General features: G+C 44.7%; 1 protein-coding gene across 1 annotated transcript; it reads right to left on the bottom strand.

The window, feature by feature from the left end:
- Positions 1-244: 244 nt before the first annotated feature.
- Positions 245-16,602, bottom strand: LOC311126588 (SLIT and NTRK-like protein 3; the record flags this gene model as incomplete). The annotated part of the gene is made up of 9 exons (XM_084200577.1): positions 245-1,326; positions 12,573-12,699; positions 12,939-13,158; positions 13,249-13,352; positions 14,163-14,353; positions 14,721-15,364; positions 15,635-15,750; positions 15,997-16,248; positions 16,384-16,602. 9 exons carry the CDS (start codon positions 16,600-16,602, stop codon positions 245-247), a joined length of 2,955 nt encoding a protein of 984 aa, XP_084056703.1.
- Between the last annotated feature and the right edge of the window lie 1,151 nt (positions 16,603-17,753).

Genomic DNA, 17,753 nt, shown 5'->3' with positions numbered 1-17,753 from the left:
TTGTCTTGCTTTGTGATGCTGGGAATAAAAAGTCATCAATGGTACAAAAAATAATTGCTAGTCTCAGGCACTGATCTAGGATCAGCTTACCCTCTCCAAAGCCTCATCTAAGGGTCACTTCATCTTAGTCCTAACAGCTCTCCCAACACACAGGTTTACCTCTGCATATCAACATTTTCAAGACATGACATAGTACAGGAGTCATTTCTTGTCATCGCCAGCGGTTCCATAGTAACATTATATATTAGAACTGATAAGATCTGTTCAGGACCTCCATGTAATCTGGCTTGGTACTGAGTCTCGCTCTCAGCTCTCGCGGAAACTCTGAGTTCTGGCTCTGATTACTACTGCTTGGCCCCGCACACACTGTCATTGTAGTAACCACAAGGGATTGGTTGGGTTCCTCTTTGGGTTCGGGGGGCTGAGGGGTTTGAGGAGGGTGGGGATAGCGTGGTGGTGGGGGACGTGTATACCTGTCCGGCAGGTCTCGGAACTCTGGGACGGCGGCGGACATTCCAGAGATCCCAAAGAGGCAGTCAACCAATCCCACCTTGGGGGTGGGGCCCTGGCTGTCTATGACCGTTGGGCAGAGGGTCCCGTTTCCGCTGAGATCTGAAAGAGGGGGTCCCACTGCCCCGGCAACGGTACTGATGGGGGGGGAGGACACCATGTTCCACTCTCTCTCTCTCTCTGCCACCAAACAATAGTGTCCTTCGCTCTCTCTCTCCCCCGCCGAGCGGTATCTTCCCACATTCCCTTTCTCTTTAGAACCAGAGAACTGCTGCTGTTGTTGCCATTGCTGCTTCACCGCTGAATCATCCTCATCCTTATAGACTGGGTTACTGCATATGTGTGTTGAGGGACTGAGGTTAGGGTTAGGGCCAGGGTCGGCGGGGAGGATGCTATCGTAGACGTGGCTATGCTCCAAGGCAGACAGAGGAGGAGGAGGGGTCTCCGGTACCGGTAACCTGTGGTGCTGCTGCTCGGTGAATATCCCACATTCCATCTGGATCCCGGCCAGATCCACCTCTCCCTGCCGCCGGAACGGCAGCTTGTCCCGCCTCCTCAGGGCGTAGGCAATCAGCGCCGCTGCCGCAAAGAACGCCGACACGAACAGCACCAGCAGGCTGAGCACCAGAACCGACAGAGGGATGGAGGCCTTGGTGAGGGGACCCAGGGGGCCATGGCCTGGCACAGGGTAGCCCAGAGAGAAATCACCGTCTGGGGCTGTGGAGCTGTTCCACTCCCCCTGGTTCTCCTCCGTGGCCTGGTGGGTGTCCAGGTCTGGACAGAGGAGGTCCAGGGAAAGAGAGCGAAGGTCTGTACCTACAACAAAGATACACAATATAAAGAAAGGCACTTTCTTTAAGTCATTGAAGCGCAACAAACCAAACAAATATAGGAACAACAGTGGAAATGCCGCCCCATGCATTCACCTAAACTGCACACCTGTGTAGAGGAGCGTCAACTTCATACATCCATGCCAGACATCAACCACAATGAGAATACGAAAGGGCCTCCCTTCACTGGCCAGAGAACACAAGAAGAGGGGGGCCACATTCACAGCAGGAGCCCTCCCCCCTTTGGTTAATTTCACACCTCAAGCATAGGACAATGCACAGGACAATCAGCCTTCTTCCTGCAAAAGGGCGGCAGGCACCTCCAAATGGTACTCAGACGGCCTGATGAAGACTGAGGATGACTACGACTCAGCCAAACTACTTCTTCATGGAGAAAAATGGAGAGCACCCAAACTGCCTCAAAACGCTCTTATTTCATTTACATTTACATTTTAGTCATTTAGCAGACGCTCTTATCCAGAGCGACTTACAGTTAGTGAGTGCATACATTTTTCATACATTCATTCATATTTCCTCAAGCTAAAAGGTGTAATATGGTTTCAAATTCTGTCCTCTTTCATAAATGTAGCCTTTTTCCGATCCTCCCTTTCCTACACTTCACTACTTCCTGTCTTTCCTTTCCTACACTTCACTACTTCCTGTCTTTCCTTTCCTACCCTTGTTATTTTCTTCTGATTCCTTCCACCGTCATCCTATGCTGTTTATTTGCTATATAGCATCGATTCAGAGATGTTATGAACCCCGTCATTCTATGCGGTTTATTTGCTATATAGCATCGATTCAGAGATGTGATGAACAACTAAAACAACATATTTCAATGTTTTTTAGAATATCTAATGAAGGAAAATACATTTAAATGTATTAAAGGTTGATTTTGTGTATTTGTATAGCTGAAAAGTTACAGTGAGGGAAAAAAGTATTTGATCCCCTGCTGATTTTGTAAGTTTGCCCACTGACAAAGACATGATCAGTTTATAATTTTAATGGTATGTTTATTTGAACAGTGAAAGACAGAAAAACAACAACAAAATCCAGAAAAACGCATGTCAAAAATGTTATAAATTGATTTGCATTTTAATGAGGGAAATAAGTATTTGACCCCTCTGCAAAACATGACTTAGTACTTGGTGGCAAAACCCTTATTGGTAATCACAGAGGTCAGACGTTTCTTGTAGTTGGCCACCAGGTTTGCACACATCTCAGGAGAAATTTTGTTTCACTCCTCTTTGCAGATCTTCTCCAAGTCATTAAGGTTTCCAGGCTGACGTTTGGCAACTCAAACCTTCAGCTCCCTCCACAGATCTTCTATGGGATTAAGGTCTGGAGACTGGCTAGGCCACTCCAGGACCTTAATGTGCTTCTTCTTGAGCCACTCCTTTGTTGCCTTGGCCGTGTGTTTTTGGATCATTGTCATGCTGGAATACCCATCCACAACCCATTTTCAATGCCCTGGCTGAGGGAAGGAGGTTCTCACCCAAGATTTGATGGTACACGGCCCCGTCCATCGTCCCTTTGATGCAGTGAAGTTGTCCTGTCCCCTTAGCAGAAAAACACCCCCAAAGCATAATGTTTCCACCTCCATGTTTGACGGCTGGGATGGTGTTCTTGGGGTCATAGGCAGCATTCCTCCTCCTCCAAACATGGCGAGTTGAGTTGATGCCAAAGAGCTCAATTTTGGTCTCATCTGACCACAACACTTTCATCCAGTTCTCCTTTGAATCATTCAGATGTTCACTGGCAAACTTCAGACGGGCCTGTATATGTGCTTTCTTGAGCAGGGGGACCTTGGGGGCGTTGCAGGATTTCAGTCCTTCACGGCGTAGTGTGTTACCAATTGTTTTCTTGGTGACTATGGTCCCAGCTGCCTTGAGATCATTGACAAGATCCTCCCGTGTAGTTCTGGGCTGATTCCTCACCATTCTCGTGATCATTGCAACTCCACAAGGTGAGATCTTGCATGGAGCCCCAGGCCGAGGGAGATTGACAGTTCTTTGTGTTTCTTCCATTTGTGAATAATCGCACCAACTGTTGTCACCTTCTCACCAAGCTACTTGGCGATGGTCTTGTAGCCCATTCCAGCCTTGTGTAGGTCTACAATCTTGTCCCTGACATCCTTGGAGAGCTCTTTGGTCTTGGACATGGTGGAGAGTTTGGAATCTGATTGATTGATTGCTTCTGTGGACAGGTGTCTTTTATATAGGTAACAAGCTGAGATTGGGAGCACTCCATTTAAGAGTGTGCTCCTAATCTCAGCTCGTTACCTGTATAAAAGACACCTGGGAGCCAGAAATCTTTCTGATTGAGAGGGGGTCAAATACTTATTTCCCTCATTAAAATGCAAATCAATTTATAACATTTTTGACATGTGTTTTTCTGGATTTTTTTGTTGTTATTCTGTCTCTCACTGTTCAAATAAACCTACCATTAAAATTATAGACTGATCATGTCTTTGTCAGTGGGCAAACGTACAAAATCAGCAGGGGATCAAATACTTTTTTCCCTCACTGTACCTGTCCCACTATTCAAACACCATTCAAGGGAAGTGGGACAGTACTATAAATCAGATTTCATAAAATATAATAATTGTTTACATGAGTAGTTATTATATGTTATAACACTACCAATAACTATTAATTTTAACACCAATATGTTGAAATATAATTGACAGAATGGTTTCAAATGAGTTTCAACGGATCACCCCATCTAGGAAAACTGACCACACCCACTACAATATCACACTAACCAAAACCATTTTTTCATGCACAGAACACATTCAGCAACAACCCAAAAACATGAGTTATGATTGGGTTGCAAAATTACCATAGGACAGTACCCTCCAACACAAATGTACCACTCCACCTGATGTCCCACTAATGCTGACATCCTCCTAAGCCTGTCGAGAACACAGCTGTTTAAATCTTTGATATAGAGTATTAATGTTAATCTAATTGTGAATCTAACTGTCGAGAACAGGGCTAGAGAAATACAGTTGTTTGATTTGAGAAGGACGGGCAGTTAGTTGATAGACACGAGACCATAGTGGGAAGTTCGTATGATACGCACTACAGCAGTCTCATTGATTTGATATCAACTCGTTATAGGCCGTAACGAGTTGCCACGGACTGAGGAGCAACTTGTGTGAATGAAATGCGTGAATGGCCGTGTAGAAATCTCTGGGTCATAATTGCCTAATTTTGAGCTTGCCTACAGACATAGCATACTGGTTATTGTTTTGAGTCGTAATCAAATGCTAGACTACACAGTAGTTCTGGCGAGATTGTGATAACCAAGCTTTACCCTGTACAGTCGTGGTCAAAAGTTTTGAGAATGACACAAGTATTGGTCTTTACAAAGTTTGCTGCTTCAGTGTTATGAGATATTTTTGTCAGATGTTGCTATGGTATACTGAAGTATAATTACAAGTATTCCATAAGTGTCAAAGGCTTTTATTGACAATTACACTAAGTTTATGCAAAGAGTCAATATTTGCAGTGTTGACCCTTCTTTTTCAAGACCTTTGCAATCCGCCCTGGCATGCTGTCAATTAACTTCTGGGCCACATCCTGACTGATGGCAGCCCATTCTTGCATAATCAATGCTTGGAGTTTGTCAGAATTTGTGGGTTTTTGTTTGTCCACCCGCCTCTTGAGGATCGACCACAAGTTCTCAATGGGATTAAGGTCTGGGGAGTTTCCTGGGCATGGACCCAAAATGTTGATGTTTTGTTCCCCAAGCCACTTAGTTATCACATTTGACCTTATGGCAAGGTGCTCCATCATGCTGGAAAAGGCATTGGTCGTCACCAAACTGTTCTTGGATGGTTGGGAGAAGTTGCTCTCGGAGGATGTGTTGGTACCATTCTTTATTCATGGCTGTGTCCTTAGGCAAAATTGTGAGTGAGCCCACTCCCTTGGCTGAGAAGCAACCCCACACATGAATGGTCTCAGGATGCTTTACTGTTGGTATGACACAGGACTGATGGTAGCGCTCACCTTGTCTTCTCCGGACAAGGTGTTTTCCGGATGCCCCAAACAATCGGAAAGGGGATTAATCAGAGAAAATGACTTTACCCCAGTCCTCAGCAGTCCAATCCCTGTACCTTTTGCAGAATATCAGTCTGTACCTGATGTTTTTCCTGGAGAGAAGTGGCTTCTTTGCTTCCCTTCTTGACACCAGGCCATCCTCCAAAAGTATTCTTCTCTCTGTGCATGCAGATGCACTCACATCTGCCTGCTGCCATTCCTGAGCAAGCTCTGCACTGGTGGTGCCCTGATCCCGCAGCTGAATCAACTTTAGGAGATGGTCCTGGCGCTTGCTGGACTTTCTTGGGCGCCCTGATGCCTTCTTCACAACAATTGAACCTCTCTCCTTTAAGTTCTTGATGATCCGATAAATGGTTGATTTAGGTGCAATCTTACTAGCAGCAATATCCTTGCCTGTGAAGCCCTTTTTGTGCAAAGCAATGATGACGGCACGTGTTTCCTTGCAGGTAACCATGGTTAACAGAGGAAGAACAATGATTTCAAGCACCACACCCTCCTTTTAAAGCTTCCAGTCTGTTATTCTAACTTAATCAGCATGACAGAGTGATCTCCAGCCTTGTCCTCGTCAACACTCTCACCTGTTAACGAGAGAATCACTGACATGATGGCAGCTGGTCCTTTTGTGGCAGGGCTGAAATGCAGTGGAAATGTTTTTTTGGGATTAAATTCATTTTCATGGCAAAGAGGGACTTTGCAATTAATTGCAATTCATCTGATCACTCTTTATGACATTCTGTAGTATATGCAAATTGCCATCATCAAAACTGAGGCAGCAGACTTTGTGAAAATTAGTATTTGTGTCATTCTCAAAACTTTTGACCATGACTGTAGTTTGTCAGCAAATGGTACTATTGTTTGGAATAAATGCGTAAACTTGTAAAAACCTACAAGTACATTCCGCTTGGCACATTTGTTCTAACCACTATAGGCATTGGTCTGATTAAATAATATCAACTCATCCTTCTTGGTTTATGTCGCATAAAACCCTCATGGAATTGTTCACTCTCTCTCTTCCGAACCGAACAGCTGCACCAAGGTGCTAAAAGTGAGTTTGACTCGCTCAAACCGCAGAAGTTATTAAAACTGATGGTGTTCATGGCCTTAACTGACATGCTATTCCGTGCAGAATATAACACTGCTAATTAAATACAAATGTTAACTTTTTAGTTCTCTTCAGTTAGTGAAAGACAGCGAGATTGAAAGAGAAAAAGCTCCCTCTCTCCCCGTCTAAATGACTAACCGCCTACCAGAGTGTATAGGCATATTCAACTTTTCTTGTGACGTGTGGTAAGGTCGTAACCTAGACATTTGTAATCCCTACATCTTTCTAAACAATGTATGTTTTGTTGGGTTAATGTTAACATAGTAACCTGTACTGGTGTATCCCACTTGGCACACACTGGTTGAATCAACATTGTTTTCACGCCATTTCAATAACATTACATTGAACCAACATGGAATAGATGTTGAATTGACGTCTGTTCCCAGTGGAATGTTATCAGTGGCTACACATTGAGTTTAACCACGTCACAAGCTGACGTGATACTGGTTCCCTGTTGTGTAATACTGATAACAGCATACCACGTAATTCCCTTAGCGTGAGTGGTGATGATTATACGAGCCGCCTCCCATATTGTACTGTCCCACACTATCATCCTATAGTCCCAAGGCAATGGTTATGTTTGTTATAGCCTTTGTTATGATGCAATTCAGCCACAGCCAAAATCCTTGGATTTGGCAATTTTGTCACTTGGTGTTCAATGAGCTTATGCTATTCTCCAAAAAAAATAAAAAAAAATAAAAAAATATCCCACTTTAAACTGAATAGACTGTCTGGTAATGAACTGTTTGTGGTCATACTTGCCGTTTGTGGTTTAATTTGTCTGTTGTGGTGTGATATTACTGATCCTTTTATTCAACTTCCCCTCTGCTAGCGAGTGAAATTGTAAGTGATTGCTGATTCTTCTCCATAGCCGTTTGCGCCTTAAAACCCTTTAGGTGCATTCATTTTAACGCTTGTTCTAAGGTTGTACCCTAAAAGCAAGTTTGTGTTTGTACCTGTACCTCTCTATTCGGAATAGATGTACTGTTTTGCAGAAGAATAGCCTACTAGGTGTAAACTGCTGTTGGCTCCTCCTGGTGATATTTTGGACATTGCTACTAAGTTTGTAACTGGTACCTGGAGTCTCTGTATTATTGCCTCTCTCTCTGAGTCGAGGTACTGTTTTTGGTAACAAATGTAGCTAAATAGGCTGTCCAGTGTTTGACTGGTAGCCTACGGTTATTGAGCTGCTGCTAGCAATAGAGTATGGTCTGAATATCCACCCTATTGTTAAGAATGTTCTGCAAGTGAGTGTAAGGGGGGTTGCCATGCTCCCTCATCGAGACTAGATTTGACTTAGTCGTACATTTTGATTTAGACACTTATCTTAAGGTGATAATCTATAACTGTGGTGTCTCCAAGTACCCTTCTCATTGAGGTAGGTGTACACTTTTATTTTACCGAAGGAATGTTCAGTGTCAACTAATATCGCCATTGATTGTCCTGCCAGTAAGTGAAGTGAGGCTGAGCATCCCCACTTGCCTATACAACTGTGACTAAGATGTTTGTTTTGGCACTCCTGTAAAGGTGAACCTAACTATTGTGCCCACTAGTATCCATCTCTTTGTATTGGGCGTACTGTTTTTGCGTGTCCAAATTAGCATCGCTAATAGTCAAAGCCTATGCATGACAACCCCCTGGGCACACCCTGGTTGAATCAAATATGTTTCCACGTAATTTCAATGAAATTACGTTGAACCAACGTGGAATAGATGTTGAATTGACGTCTGTGCCCAGCGGGAAGGTACACAACCTTATTTATATAATAATTATAGGAGCCACATCCCATATCGTATTGTCCCACACTAACATCCTGTAGTCCCATAGTTTGGTTATGTTTGTTATAGCTAAATGACTTGTAAATACTGTAGCTATTGAAATAGCTGTTCTATGATACAGCCTACAGTAGCAGCCAATGTGTGATGTTCCATGTAGACATACATTCCATGAGCCTTTTGAAAACATTAAACTTTTTAGCCACTTGTCCTTCAGACAAGTACACTATATATACAAATGTATGTGGACACCCCTTCAAATGAGTGGATTTTGCTATTTCAGCCACACCTGTTGCTGACAGGTGTATAACATCTAGCACACAGTCATGCAATCTCCATAGACAAACATTGGCAGTAGAAAGAGCTCAGTGACTTTCAACGTGGCACAGTCATAGGATGCCACCTTTCCAACAAGTCCGTTCGTCAAATTTCTGCCCCAGTCAACTGTAAGTGCTGTTATTGTGAAGTGGAAACATCTAGGAGCAACAATGGCTCAGCCGCAAAGTGGTAGGCCACACAAGCTCACAAAACGTCACATTTCTGCCCTGCTAGAGCTGCCCCAGTCAACTGTAAGTGCTGTTATTCTGAAGTGTGTCACGTTCGTTGATGAACGGGTCAGACCAAGGCGCAGCGTGATATGTAAACATGTTTATTACACGAATAAACACACGACAAAACAATAAACACACGACACGTGACGTCCTAAGGTACACACAACAAACCTCACACGGAACAAGATCCCACAACCCACTAGTGCCAATAGGCTGCCTAAGTATGGTCCCCAATCAGAGACAACGAGCTACAGCTGCCTCTGATTGGGAACCACACCGGCCAACATAGATCTAGACATACTAGACTCATAACATAGACCTACACCACATAGAAAATACACACCCTGACTCAACAAATAAGAGTCCCCAGAGTCAGGGCGTGACAAAGTGGAAACATCTAGGAGCAACAACGGCTCAGCCGCAAAGTGGTAGGCCACACAAGCTCACAAAATGGGACCGCTGAGTGCACGTAAAATAAAAATCGTCTGTCCTCGGTTGCAACACTCACTACCGAGTTCCAAACTGCCTCTGGAAGCAACGTCAGCTTAAGAACTGTTCGTCGGGAGCTTCATGAAATGGGTTTCCATGGCCGAGCAGCCGCACACAAGCCAAAGATCACCATGCGCAATGCCAAGCGTCGGCTGGAGTGGTGTAAAACTCACCGCCATTGGACTCTGGAGCAGTGGAAATGTGTTCTCTGGAGTGATGAATCACGCTTCAATGCCCATGATTTTGGAATGAGATGTTAGACGAGCAGGTGTCCACATACTTTTGTTCTCAAAGTATGAACGAATTCACTGTCCTTTTAACCAAATTCAAGCAGAAACTCATGTCCAACTTGAAGGAAAACACACCCAGATTGTAATCTAATCAACTAAACTTTAATGATAGGATTTAAACTGTCGCTCCTTCTTTGAACTATCTGCTGTCCAATGAACTGAATAACACAGTTTTCCTGTAACACAACCTGGTCTCAGATTATTTTGTATTATTCTGTACGTAAATTCGAGAGACCCCATTTAGTATGATATGTTACGTTTCGTATGGTATGTATTAATTTGTGGATATCCATCATCCATTTTGTATGATATGTTACGAATTATAATTCGTATATGTTATGAATTGCAATTAGTACAATATGTTACGAAGTGCAATTCGTACAATATATTACGAATTTGCAAATTGTACAATATGTTACGAATTTGTAAAACGTATGATATGTTACGAATGACATTTTGTTGTTGCTAACGTTAGCTAGGTGGCTAAAGCTAATGTTGAATAGCTGGCTAACGTTAGCTAGGTTAGAGGTTAGGGTTAAGGTTAGTAGTTAGGTTAAAGAGTTAAGGTTAAGGTTAGGGTTAGGGGAAGGGTTAGCTAACATGCTAAGTAGTTGCAAAGTAGCTAAAAAGTAGTAAGTAGTTGAAAAGTTGCTAATTAGCTAAAATTCTCCATGATGAGATTCGAACACACAACCTTTGGGCTGCTAGACTTTCTCGAATATGCCTACCTATCCACTCCGACCAACCACCCTTCTTTAGTTTTTTGCCTTAAGTAATCTTCTGTTTTATGTAGGGCTGTTATGGTGAGCTTCATGAAATGGGTTTCCATGGCCGAGCAGTCGCACACAAGTCTAAGATCACCATGCGCAATGCCAAGCGTCAGCTGGAGTGGTGTATAGCTCGCCGCCATTGGACTCTGGAGCAGTGGAAATGCGTTCTCTGGAGTGATGAATCACGCTTCATCATCTGGCAGTCCGACGGACAAATCTGTGTTTGGCGGATGCCAGGAGAATGCTACCTGCCCGAATGCATAGTGCCAACTGTAGAGTTTGGTGGAGGTGGAATAATGGTCTGGGGCTGTTTTTCATTGTTCGGGCTAGGCCCCTTAGTTCCAGTGAAAGGAAATGTTAACGCTACAGCATACAATTACATTCTAGATGATTCTGTGCTTCCAACTATGTGGCAACAGTTTGGGAAGGCCCTTTCCTGTTTCAGCATGACAATGCCCCCGTGCACAAAGCGAGGTCCATACAGAACTGGTTTGTCGAGATCGGTGTGGAAGAACTTGACTGACCTGCACAGAGCCCTGACCTCAACCCAATCGAACACTTTTGGGATGAATTGGAACGCCGACTGCAAGCCAGGCCTAATCGCCCAACATCAGTGCCCGACCTTACTAATGCTCTTGTTGCTGAATGGAAGCAAGTCGCAGCAGCAATGTCCCACCATCTAGTGGAAAGCCTTTCCAGATGAGTGGAGGCAGTTATAGCAGCAAAGGGGGGACCAACTCCATATTAATGCCCATGATTTTGGAATGAAATGTTTGAAGAGCAGGTGTCCACATACTTTTGGTCATGTAGTGTATGTGACTGAAACTGTTGTTGTATTGTGTTGTATGATGCAAGAAACCACAAGACGAAATGAAATGCATTATTATTCCCATACCATTAACATTAAAGAGAGTCAGACAAAAACATATGCTAGCCTTTGCCTATTGGCTTAGCTTATTCAAGCCTGTCTCAAAATACAACACTGCCCCTTTAAGATATAAAAAAATGCTGTTTACTTTGACTTGCTTATCAATGATGCCTAGAAATGTACATGTTTTGTGCTCTTGTAGGAATTAATCACTCCCCCATTGCTGACCAGAAATAACAACTCACTAACTAGCAAAGAATATGCACAAATGTGCACACTCGGCTACATACATTGATCTCAAAACAAGCGCAATAGAATCCTCCTCCGGTCTGCTCTGCTTAAAACAAAATCACATACTAAGTCTTGTGTTTTTGGTATGTTTCATTGAAAGCGGCTAATATTATGTTGATTCGATCACAATTCCCACAGTACAGGGAAACATTGATATTATAAACCACAGGTGTCAAACTCATTCTGCCGAGTGTCTGCGGGTTTTCGCTCCTCCCTTGATTGATTAATTAAGGTCACTGATTAGTAAAGAAATATCCTGACTAGCAGACACTAGGCCCTACATGTATTGAGTTTGACACCCCTGGTGTAAACTAACGGGGCAAACTCTAGTATAGCTCAATCTCATGTGACTCTGCACGGGCTTGTATAAATCAGCTTAGAGGAAACATTGCTTCTGAAATCCGTTGTTTTGGACTCTGCGTGCTTGGAGAGTTCTCTGAAGACCGTTGGTTCCAGACAAATATGTAAGAGAGTTGTCCAGCTCGATCTCATCTTCCCAGATTTTAATGTGAGCGTGTAATCTGTGTTTGTTACTTTTGTATCTGTTATTATTGGCTATCTTTCCCTTGAAAATTGCTGTCTCTATTCGTATTCAGGACATTCAAACTGCTTCTCTTTTTTCCATTTCATGAAATGCTATGGAAATACCCCACACATTTTCCCTTCCTTTCTTAGTTTGATTCCATTTAGCATTTTGCCAAAATCTTTATTATTCATTCATCCTGTACATTCAGCACATTATCCTGGTTATTTCTTAATAAATCTGTTGTTTATAAAGTATCTACTGTTCTCCATGAATGCGTTGCCTTGTCATTTAAATGTACTCAATTGCCTTCAGATAGAATTATATGATAAGTTGTATTTATCCCTTGTTGCTAAATGATAGTTTCTTAATGACTCAGAACAAACAAGTGGTGCTCGATTAATTAATTCACATAGACACTCCTTTACACCTGGGAAGCGTCAAGGGGAGGGGAATGGTAAATGGTATGGTAATGTGAACTGTGCTGCCATGAGACTTAGCACCAGTACCTGTGGTCTCTTCTGGTGAGTGACAGACCACCTCCCCCACCACCACCACCGCACTCAGGCCCTCCAGCCAGCGCTTCAGAGGGGCCGCATCACACCTGCACTCCCATGGGTTCTGCTGCAGGTCCACCTGGGAGGAGATAATGACAAAAGGAATGTGATTGGTGCTGTACAAAATTATACATATCTGGACTTGTCCAGTTAGATGCTCTTGGATTCCCTTTACAGACAGACTGACACACACATCTGTCCCCATACACTTTACACACAAACACCTATACCCATACACACCGCCCCACAACACACACCCTGTCTGCACACACACGTAACCCCCTACAAACACCCCTCCCCATCCCTTCCTCCCCCTACCTGCACCAGTCCAGTGAGGTGCTCTAACACCCCCTCTACAGGCAGGCTGAGGAAGTGGTTGTCGCGGAGGTTAAGGCGGGAGAGGGAGATGCCCTGGAACACTCCGACAGGAAGTGACCTCAGCAGGTTAGCGTTGAGGAAGAGCAGCTGGAGAGACGGCATGGGGCTGAACACTCCCGCCTCCACCACACTGATCTCATTGTACTCAAAGTACAGGTACCTACAGGGAGACATGATCATATAGAAGCCAGGAGCGTGTGTTTGTGTGTGTGTGTGTGTGTGTGTGCATGTGTGTGCCTGTCAGTCCTACCTGAGGTTAAGAAGACCCAGGAACATGTGTGGGCTAAGCCTCTGCAGGTTGTTGCCGTTCAGGTAGAGACTCCTCAGGGTCGGCAGGCTGGAGAGCGCTCCCTCCTGGAAAACCAGACAGAGAGAAAGAGAGAGAGAAAGGAGAGAGAGTGACAAAGAGAGAGAGAGAGAGAGGGGGGGGGAGAAAGAGACAGAGAAAGAGAGAGAGCGTGACAGACAGAGAGGGAGAGAGAGAGCGAGCGAAAGAGAGACAGAGACAGAGAGGGAGCAAAAGAGAAGGTAAATACAGGGGCGTCTTGCCCATTGCGCTACAGGGCCCCTCAATTTTATCCATGTGTACGCTGTAATCTAGGTAATAGGCCTATTGTTTATTTTTTACGCATAATTAAATCATAGATATCAAACATGGCCATCAGTGCTCCCCGTGTATGAAGCCTCTGGCAAAACATAATCTGAACCCTAGGAGATCCTCTGGCTAAAGATAACCTGAATAAAGGAGATCCTCTGGCTAAAGACAACCTGAATAAAGGAGCTCCTCTCGCTGAAGACAACATTAATAAATGAGATCCTCTGGCTAACGACAACCTGAATAAAGGAGATCCTCTGGCTAACGACAACCTGAATACAGGAGATCCTCTGGCTAATGACAACCTGAATACAGGAGATCCTCTGGCTAATGACAACCTGAATACAGGAGATCCTCTGGCTAATGACAACCTGAATACAGGAGATCCTCTGGCTAATGACAACCTGAATACAGGAGATCCTCTGGCTAATGACAACCTGAATAAAGGCGATCCTCTGGCTAACAACAACCTGAATAAAGGAGATCCTCTGGCTAACAACAACCTGAATAAAGGAGATCCTCTGGCTAACAACAACCTGAATAAAGGAGATCCTCTGGCTAACAACAACCTGAATAAAGGAGATCCGGTTGTTTCCCAGGTGAAGTAGATCCAGACTGGAAAAATTCCAGAAATCTGACTTATAGATCCACTGGATGAGGTTGCCGCTGAGGTACAGCTTCCGTCCGTTGAGGGGGCGTGGCGTGAGCTGGGACACGTTATGGAAGCCCCTCTCCTTACAGTTGACTGTCAACCCTAGGTCTGGAACAATTATAGTGAATCAACTTTATTTGTACAGCTCTTTTCATACAACATTTCAGCCCAAAGTGTTTTGCATTGAGCACATATGCAAAGGTAGTCTCAGCAGTATGACATCATCAGACACAGCGGGGCGACTTCCTGTTTACAGACAACAACATCATTCAGATTTGTCACTGCTGGTGCGTAGTGCCATGATTGTCCCTGTAGTTTGTGTCCCTTGTGGCATGGCCACATTGTGAAGAGCCCAATAGTAGCAGTCTTGGCCTATTCAAATTTTGTTGTTGTTTATATCTGTGAGCAGGAAGTCACCCCGCTGTGTGTGATGATGTCACACTGCTGAGCCAAAGAGGTACCATCCAAACTGTACCTGAGATGTGGAGGTTACAGGTGCACCCCAGAGGACAGATGATGGGGATGGGGGGGCGAGTCTGGTACCCCGCGATGGGAGGGGGCTGGTTGAGGAGGCTACGCTGGGTGGGGGGCGTCCTGGAGGGCCGGGGACGCTTGGTGGGCCGAGGGGACCTGTCTCTCTCCCTCCGCTCCGCTGATGATGAAGACGTTGACGAAGATGAGGTATGTGTGTTCTGATGGTGAACCATGGAGGATGGCTTGGTGGGTCTGGGCATCCCAGGGTTGGGGTTCGCTTTGGGGTTAGAGGGCGGATGCTGAGGAGGCTGTACCCCTCCTTGCTTCTCCCTCTCTCCCTCCTTCTCCTTCTCCTTTTCCCCCTCTCCCTCCACCTCTCCAGCACACAGCTCTTTGCGTGGTATCTCCCTCAGGTCTTTCCCGTGCAGGTGGAAGGGGTATTCGCAGGTGATGTCCCCCACCACCGCAGTGTAGGGGATGTGTCCCAGCCAGGTCTGCAGCTGGACAGCCTCACAGCCACAGATCCAGGGGTTCTCCTCCAGCTGGATCTCCATCAGGCTGCGGCCCACGTACTCCAGGGTCCCGGCGTAGGCCAGGCTCTTCAGACGGTTCCCCCGCAGGTCCAGGTGGGTCAGAGAGACAGATCTGGGGGTGGAAGGGATCATTAGGGCTGGGGTCAATTCCATTTCAATTCAGGAATGAAACTGAAATTCCAATTTCCACATTGCGAAAAATTGGAATTGGAATTGGTGATCATGTTATTGAAGAATAAGGAACATGATTGATACATGTTATAAATGTGATTGAAAACAACTTTTTCAGACAGTTACCTTGGTCAGAGTGAGAAACAGACCCATCATGTGGACATGGTAAGGCACGTGTAACACAGTGAAGGGTTAATAAGCAGGTAGATACCTGAAGAGGTGAGGAGGTAGAGCAGGGATCAGGTTGTCGTTGAGGATGAGCACGCGTAGTTTATGCAGGTAGCGTAGCGCCCCGCTGTCAATGCGTTTGATGACATTGTAGTCAGCCTGTAGGTAGAGGGGATAGAGGTAAAGTCAAATGACATTATATATATATAATAAATAATATAATAATATTAATAATATAATATTATTATGACACAAACAGGAACTCACCCGGCTCAGGAGATCACACATAACTTATTATCGTTGTCACAGTAAGTATGGATGATGACTGATCACAGTGATTATTGATGAGGATTGATCACAGTGTTTATTGAGGGTTCTGATGGGTAGTAAACATGGCAGGCCTACCTGCAGGTACTCCAGTGCCTCCAGGCCAGAGAAGGTGTCGTTGCGGAACACCTCCAGTTTGTTCTCGTGGAGGTAGAGGCGTCTCAGTGTCCCCAGACCATGAAACGCTCCGGCGCGGATGTCCTGCAGCGCGTTGTTGCCTAGGTTTATCGCCACGGCATTGCTATGGTGCAGGAAGCCGTTGCTATAGAGACGCCTCAAGGAGTTCCTCTGCAGGTTGAGCTTGAAGGGGCGGAGCCAGGACTGGGACACCTGATTGATTGATTGGTTGGTGGACTTTATTTTTATCATATACAAATGCAGTACAGTGCAGAACAGGGCTGTTTATTAATATACTACTGCAGTATGTATATTATAATATGAAGTACATTAGATTAAGGTAATCACCTGGCTGGCGTTAGTGAAGCCCCGCCCATCACAGTGCACGTGCAACACGCCCTCTTTGACCTCGCACGTGCACGGCTCGAAGCACGGTTCGTCCACCTCCTCCTCCGAGCTGTCCACCATAGGGGTGTGTGTGGAGGTGGGCGTCGGGGTGTGAGTGTGTGTGTGTGTCGGGGTCACACACCCCAGGACCACCACAGACAGCAGGGAGAGCCACAGCATCCTGCCTCCTCTGCCTTCAGCCCAGCCCAGGGCAGCTGCACACACCCACCCCTCACCGCACTGCATACAGAAACACACACACACACATGGCTACTGTTAAATGGAATTCTACCAAACCCACCAGAGTGATGTTAATGCATGTCCCTTTGTTTAAGAACTACTGGCACCATCGCGTTAACGTTACTGTACCTAGTACTCTGGTTTCACATCCTGGAACCACCACTTGGACAGGTACCAGAATTAACTTGGTCTTCACATGAGTGAAAATATAGTTTTATATAGTTTTATTATATAGATATATGAGTTATAGTGCTATATATATTATTATAAACTGGGTCGTTCGAGCCCTGAATGCTGATTGGCCGTGGTATATCAGACCGTATACCACGGGTATGACAAAACATTTATTTTTACTGCTCTAATTATATTTGTACCCAGTTTATAATAGCAATAAGGGCACCGTCGCGTTGCATCATGCTTAAGAACAGCCCTTAGCCGTGGTATATTGGCCATATACCACACCCTTAATTATGATATAGTTATAGTTTATAGTATATATAGTTATATATAGGCGTTATAGCACGGTTCAGGGTACCTAACGCTCCAGGTTCCATACCAGACAATGACTTCAGAAAACACCCATTACATTCATCAACAAGGAACCTTCAACAGCAATCCAAATCCATTATAATAAATTAGGTTGATTACCATGATAATACAGCAAATAGCATGAGAGGGGATCTGAAGACCTCTTCGGGACATAAGAGGCTGCTTTAAAATCATAATGACAGTCAGAGCGATGCTGATGAAGATAATCAAATAATATATTAGAAACACGAGCCGGATGGATGAGAGGAGAAGACTGCACTAGAAAACAAGAGCTGCAATTTAATTCTACGCTGTCTTTCACCAGGAAAATAACATCTAAATCAGGAGTCTCTCTTTGCCTGCCTCATGTAACTTGGAGGCCACCATGCAGAAGGTAATGGGCTACTAATAAAAAATCAATAACAATCAGAAGCTACTAGCTAGTTCAGTAGTAACCTCGTCCCCAGGCTCAATTGCTCCTGCATATAGACAGACAGAGAGCCGGCCCCAGGCTCAATTGCTCCTGCATATAGACAGGCAAAGAGAGCCGGCTGGCTGGTGGA

The sequence above is a fragment of the Coregonus lavaretus genome (assembly GCF_964263955.1).
Source record: "Coregonus lavaretus genome assembly, contig: HAP1_SCAFFOLD_575, whole genome shotgun sequence".
Classification (NCBI taxonomy): Eukaryota; Metazoa; Chordata; class Actinopteri; order Salmoniformes; family Salmonidae; genus Coregonus; species Coregonus lavaretus.
The sequence above is the reverse complement of the archived record's forward strand: the minus strand, read 5'-3'. Positions and strand labels throughout refer to the sequence as shown.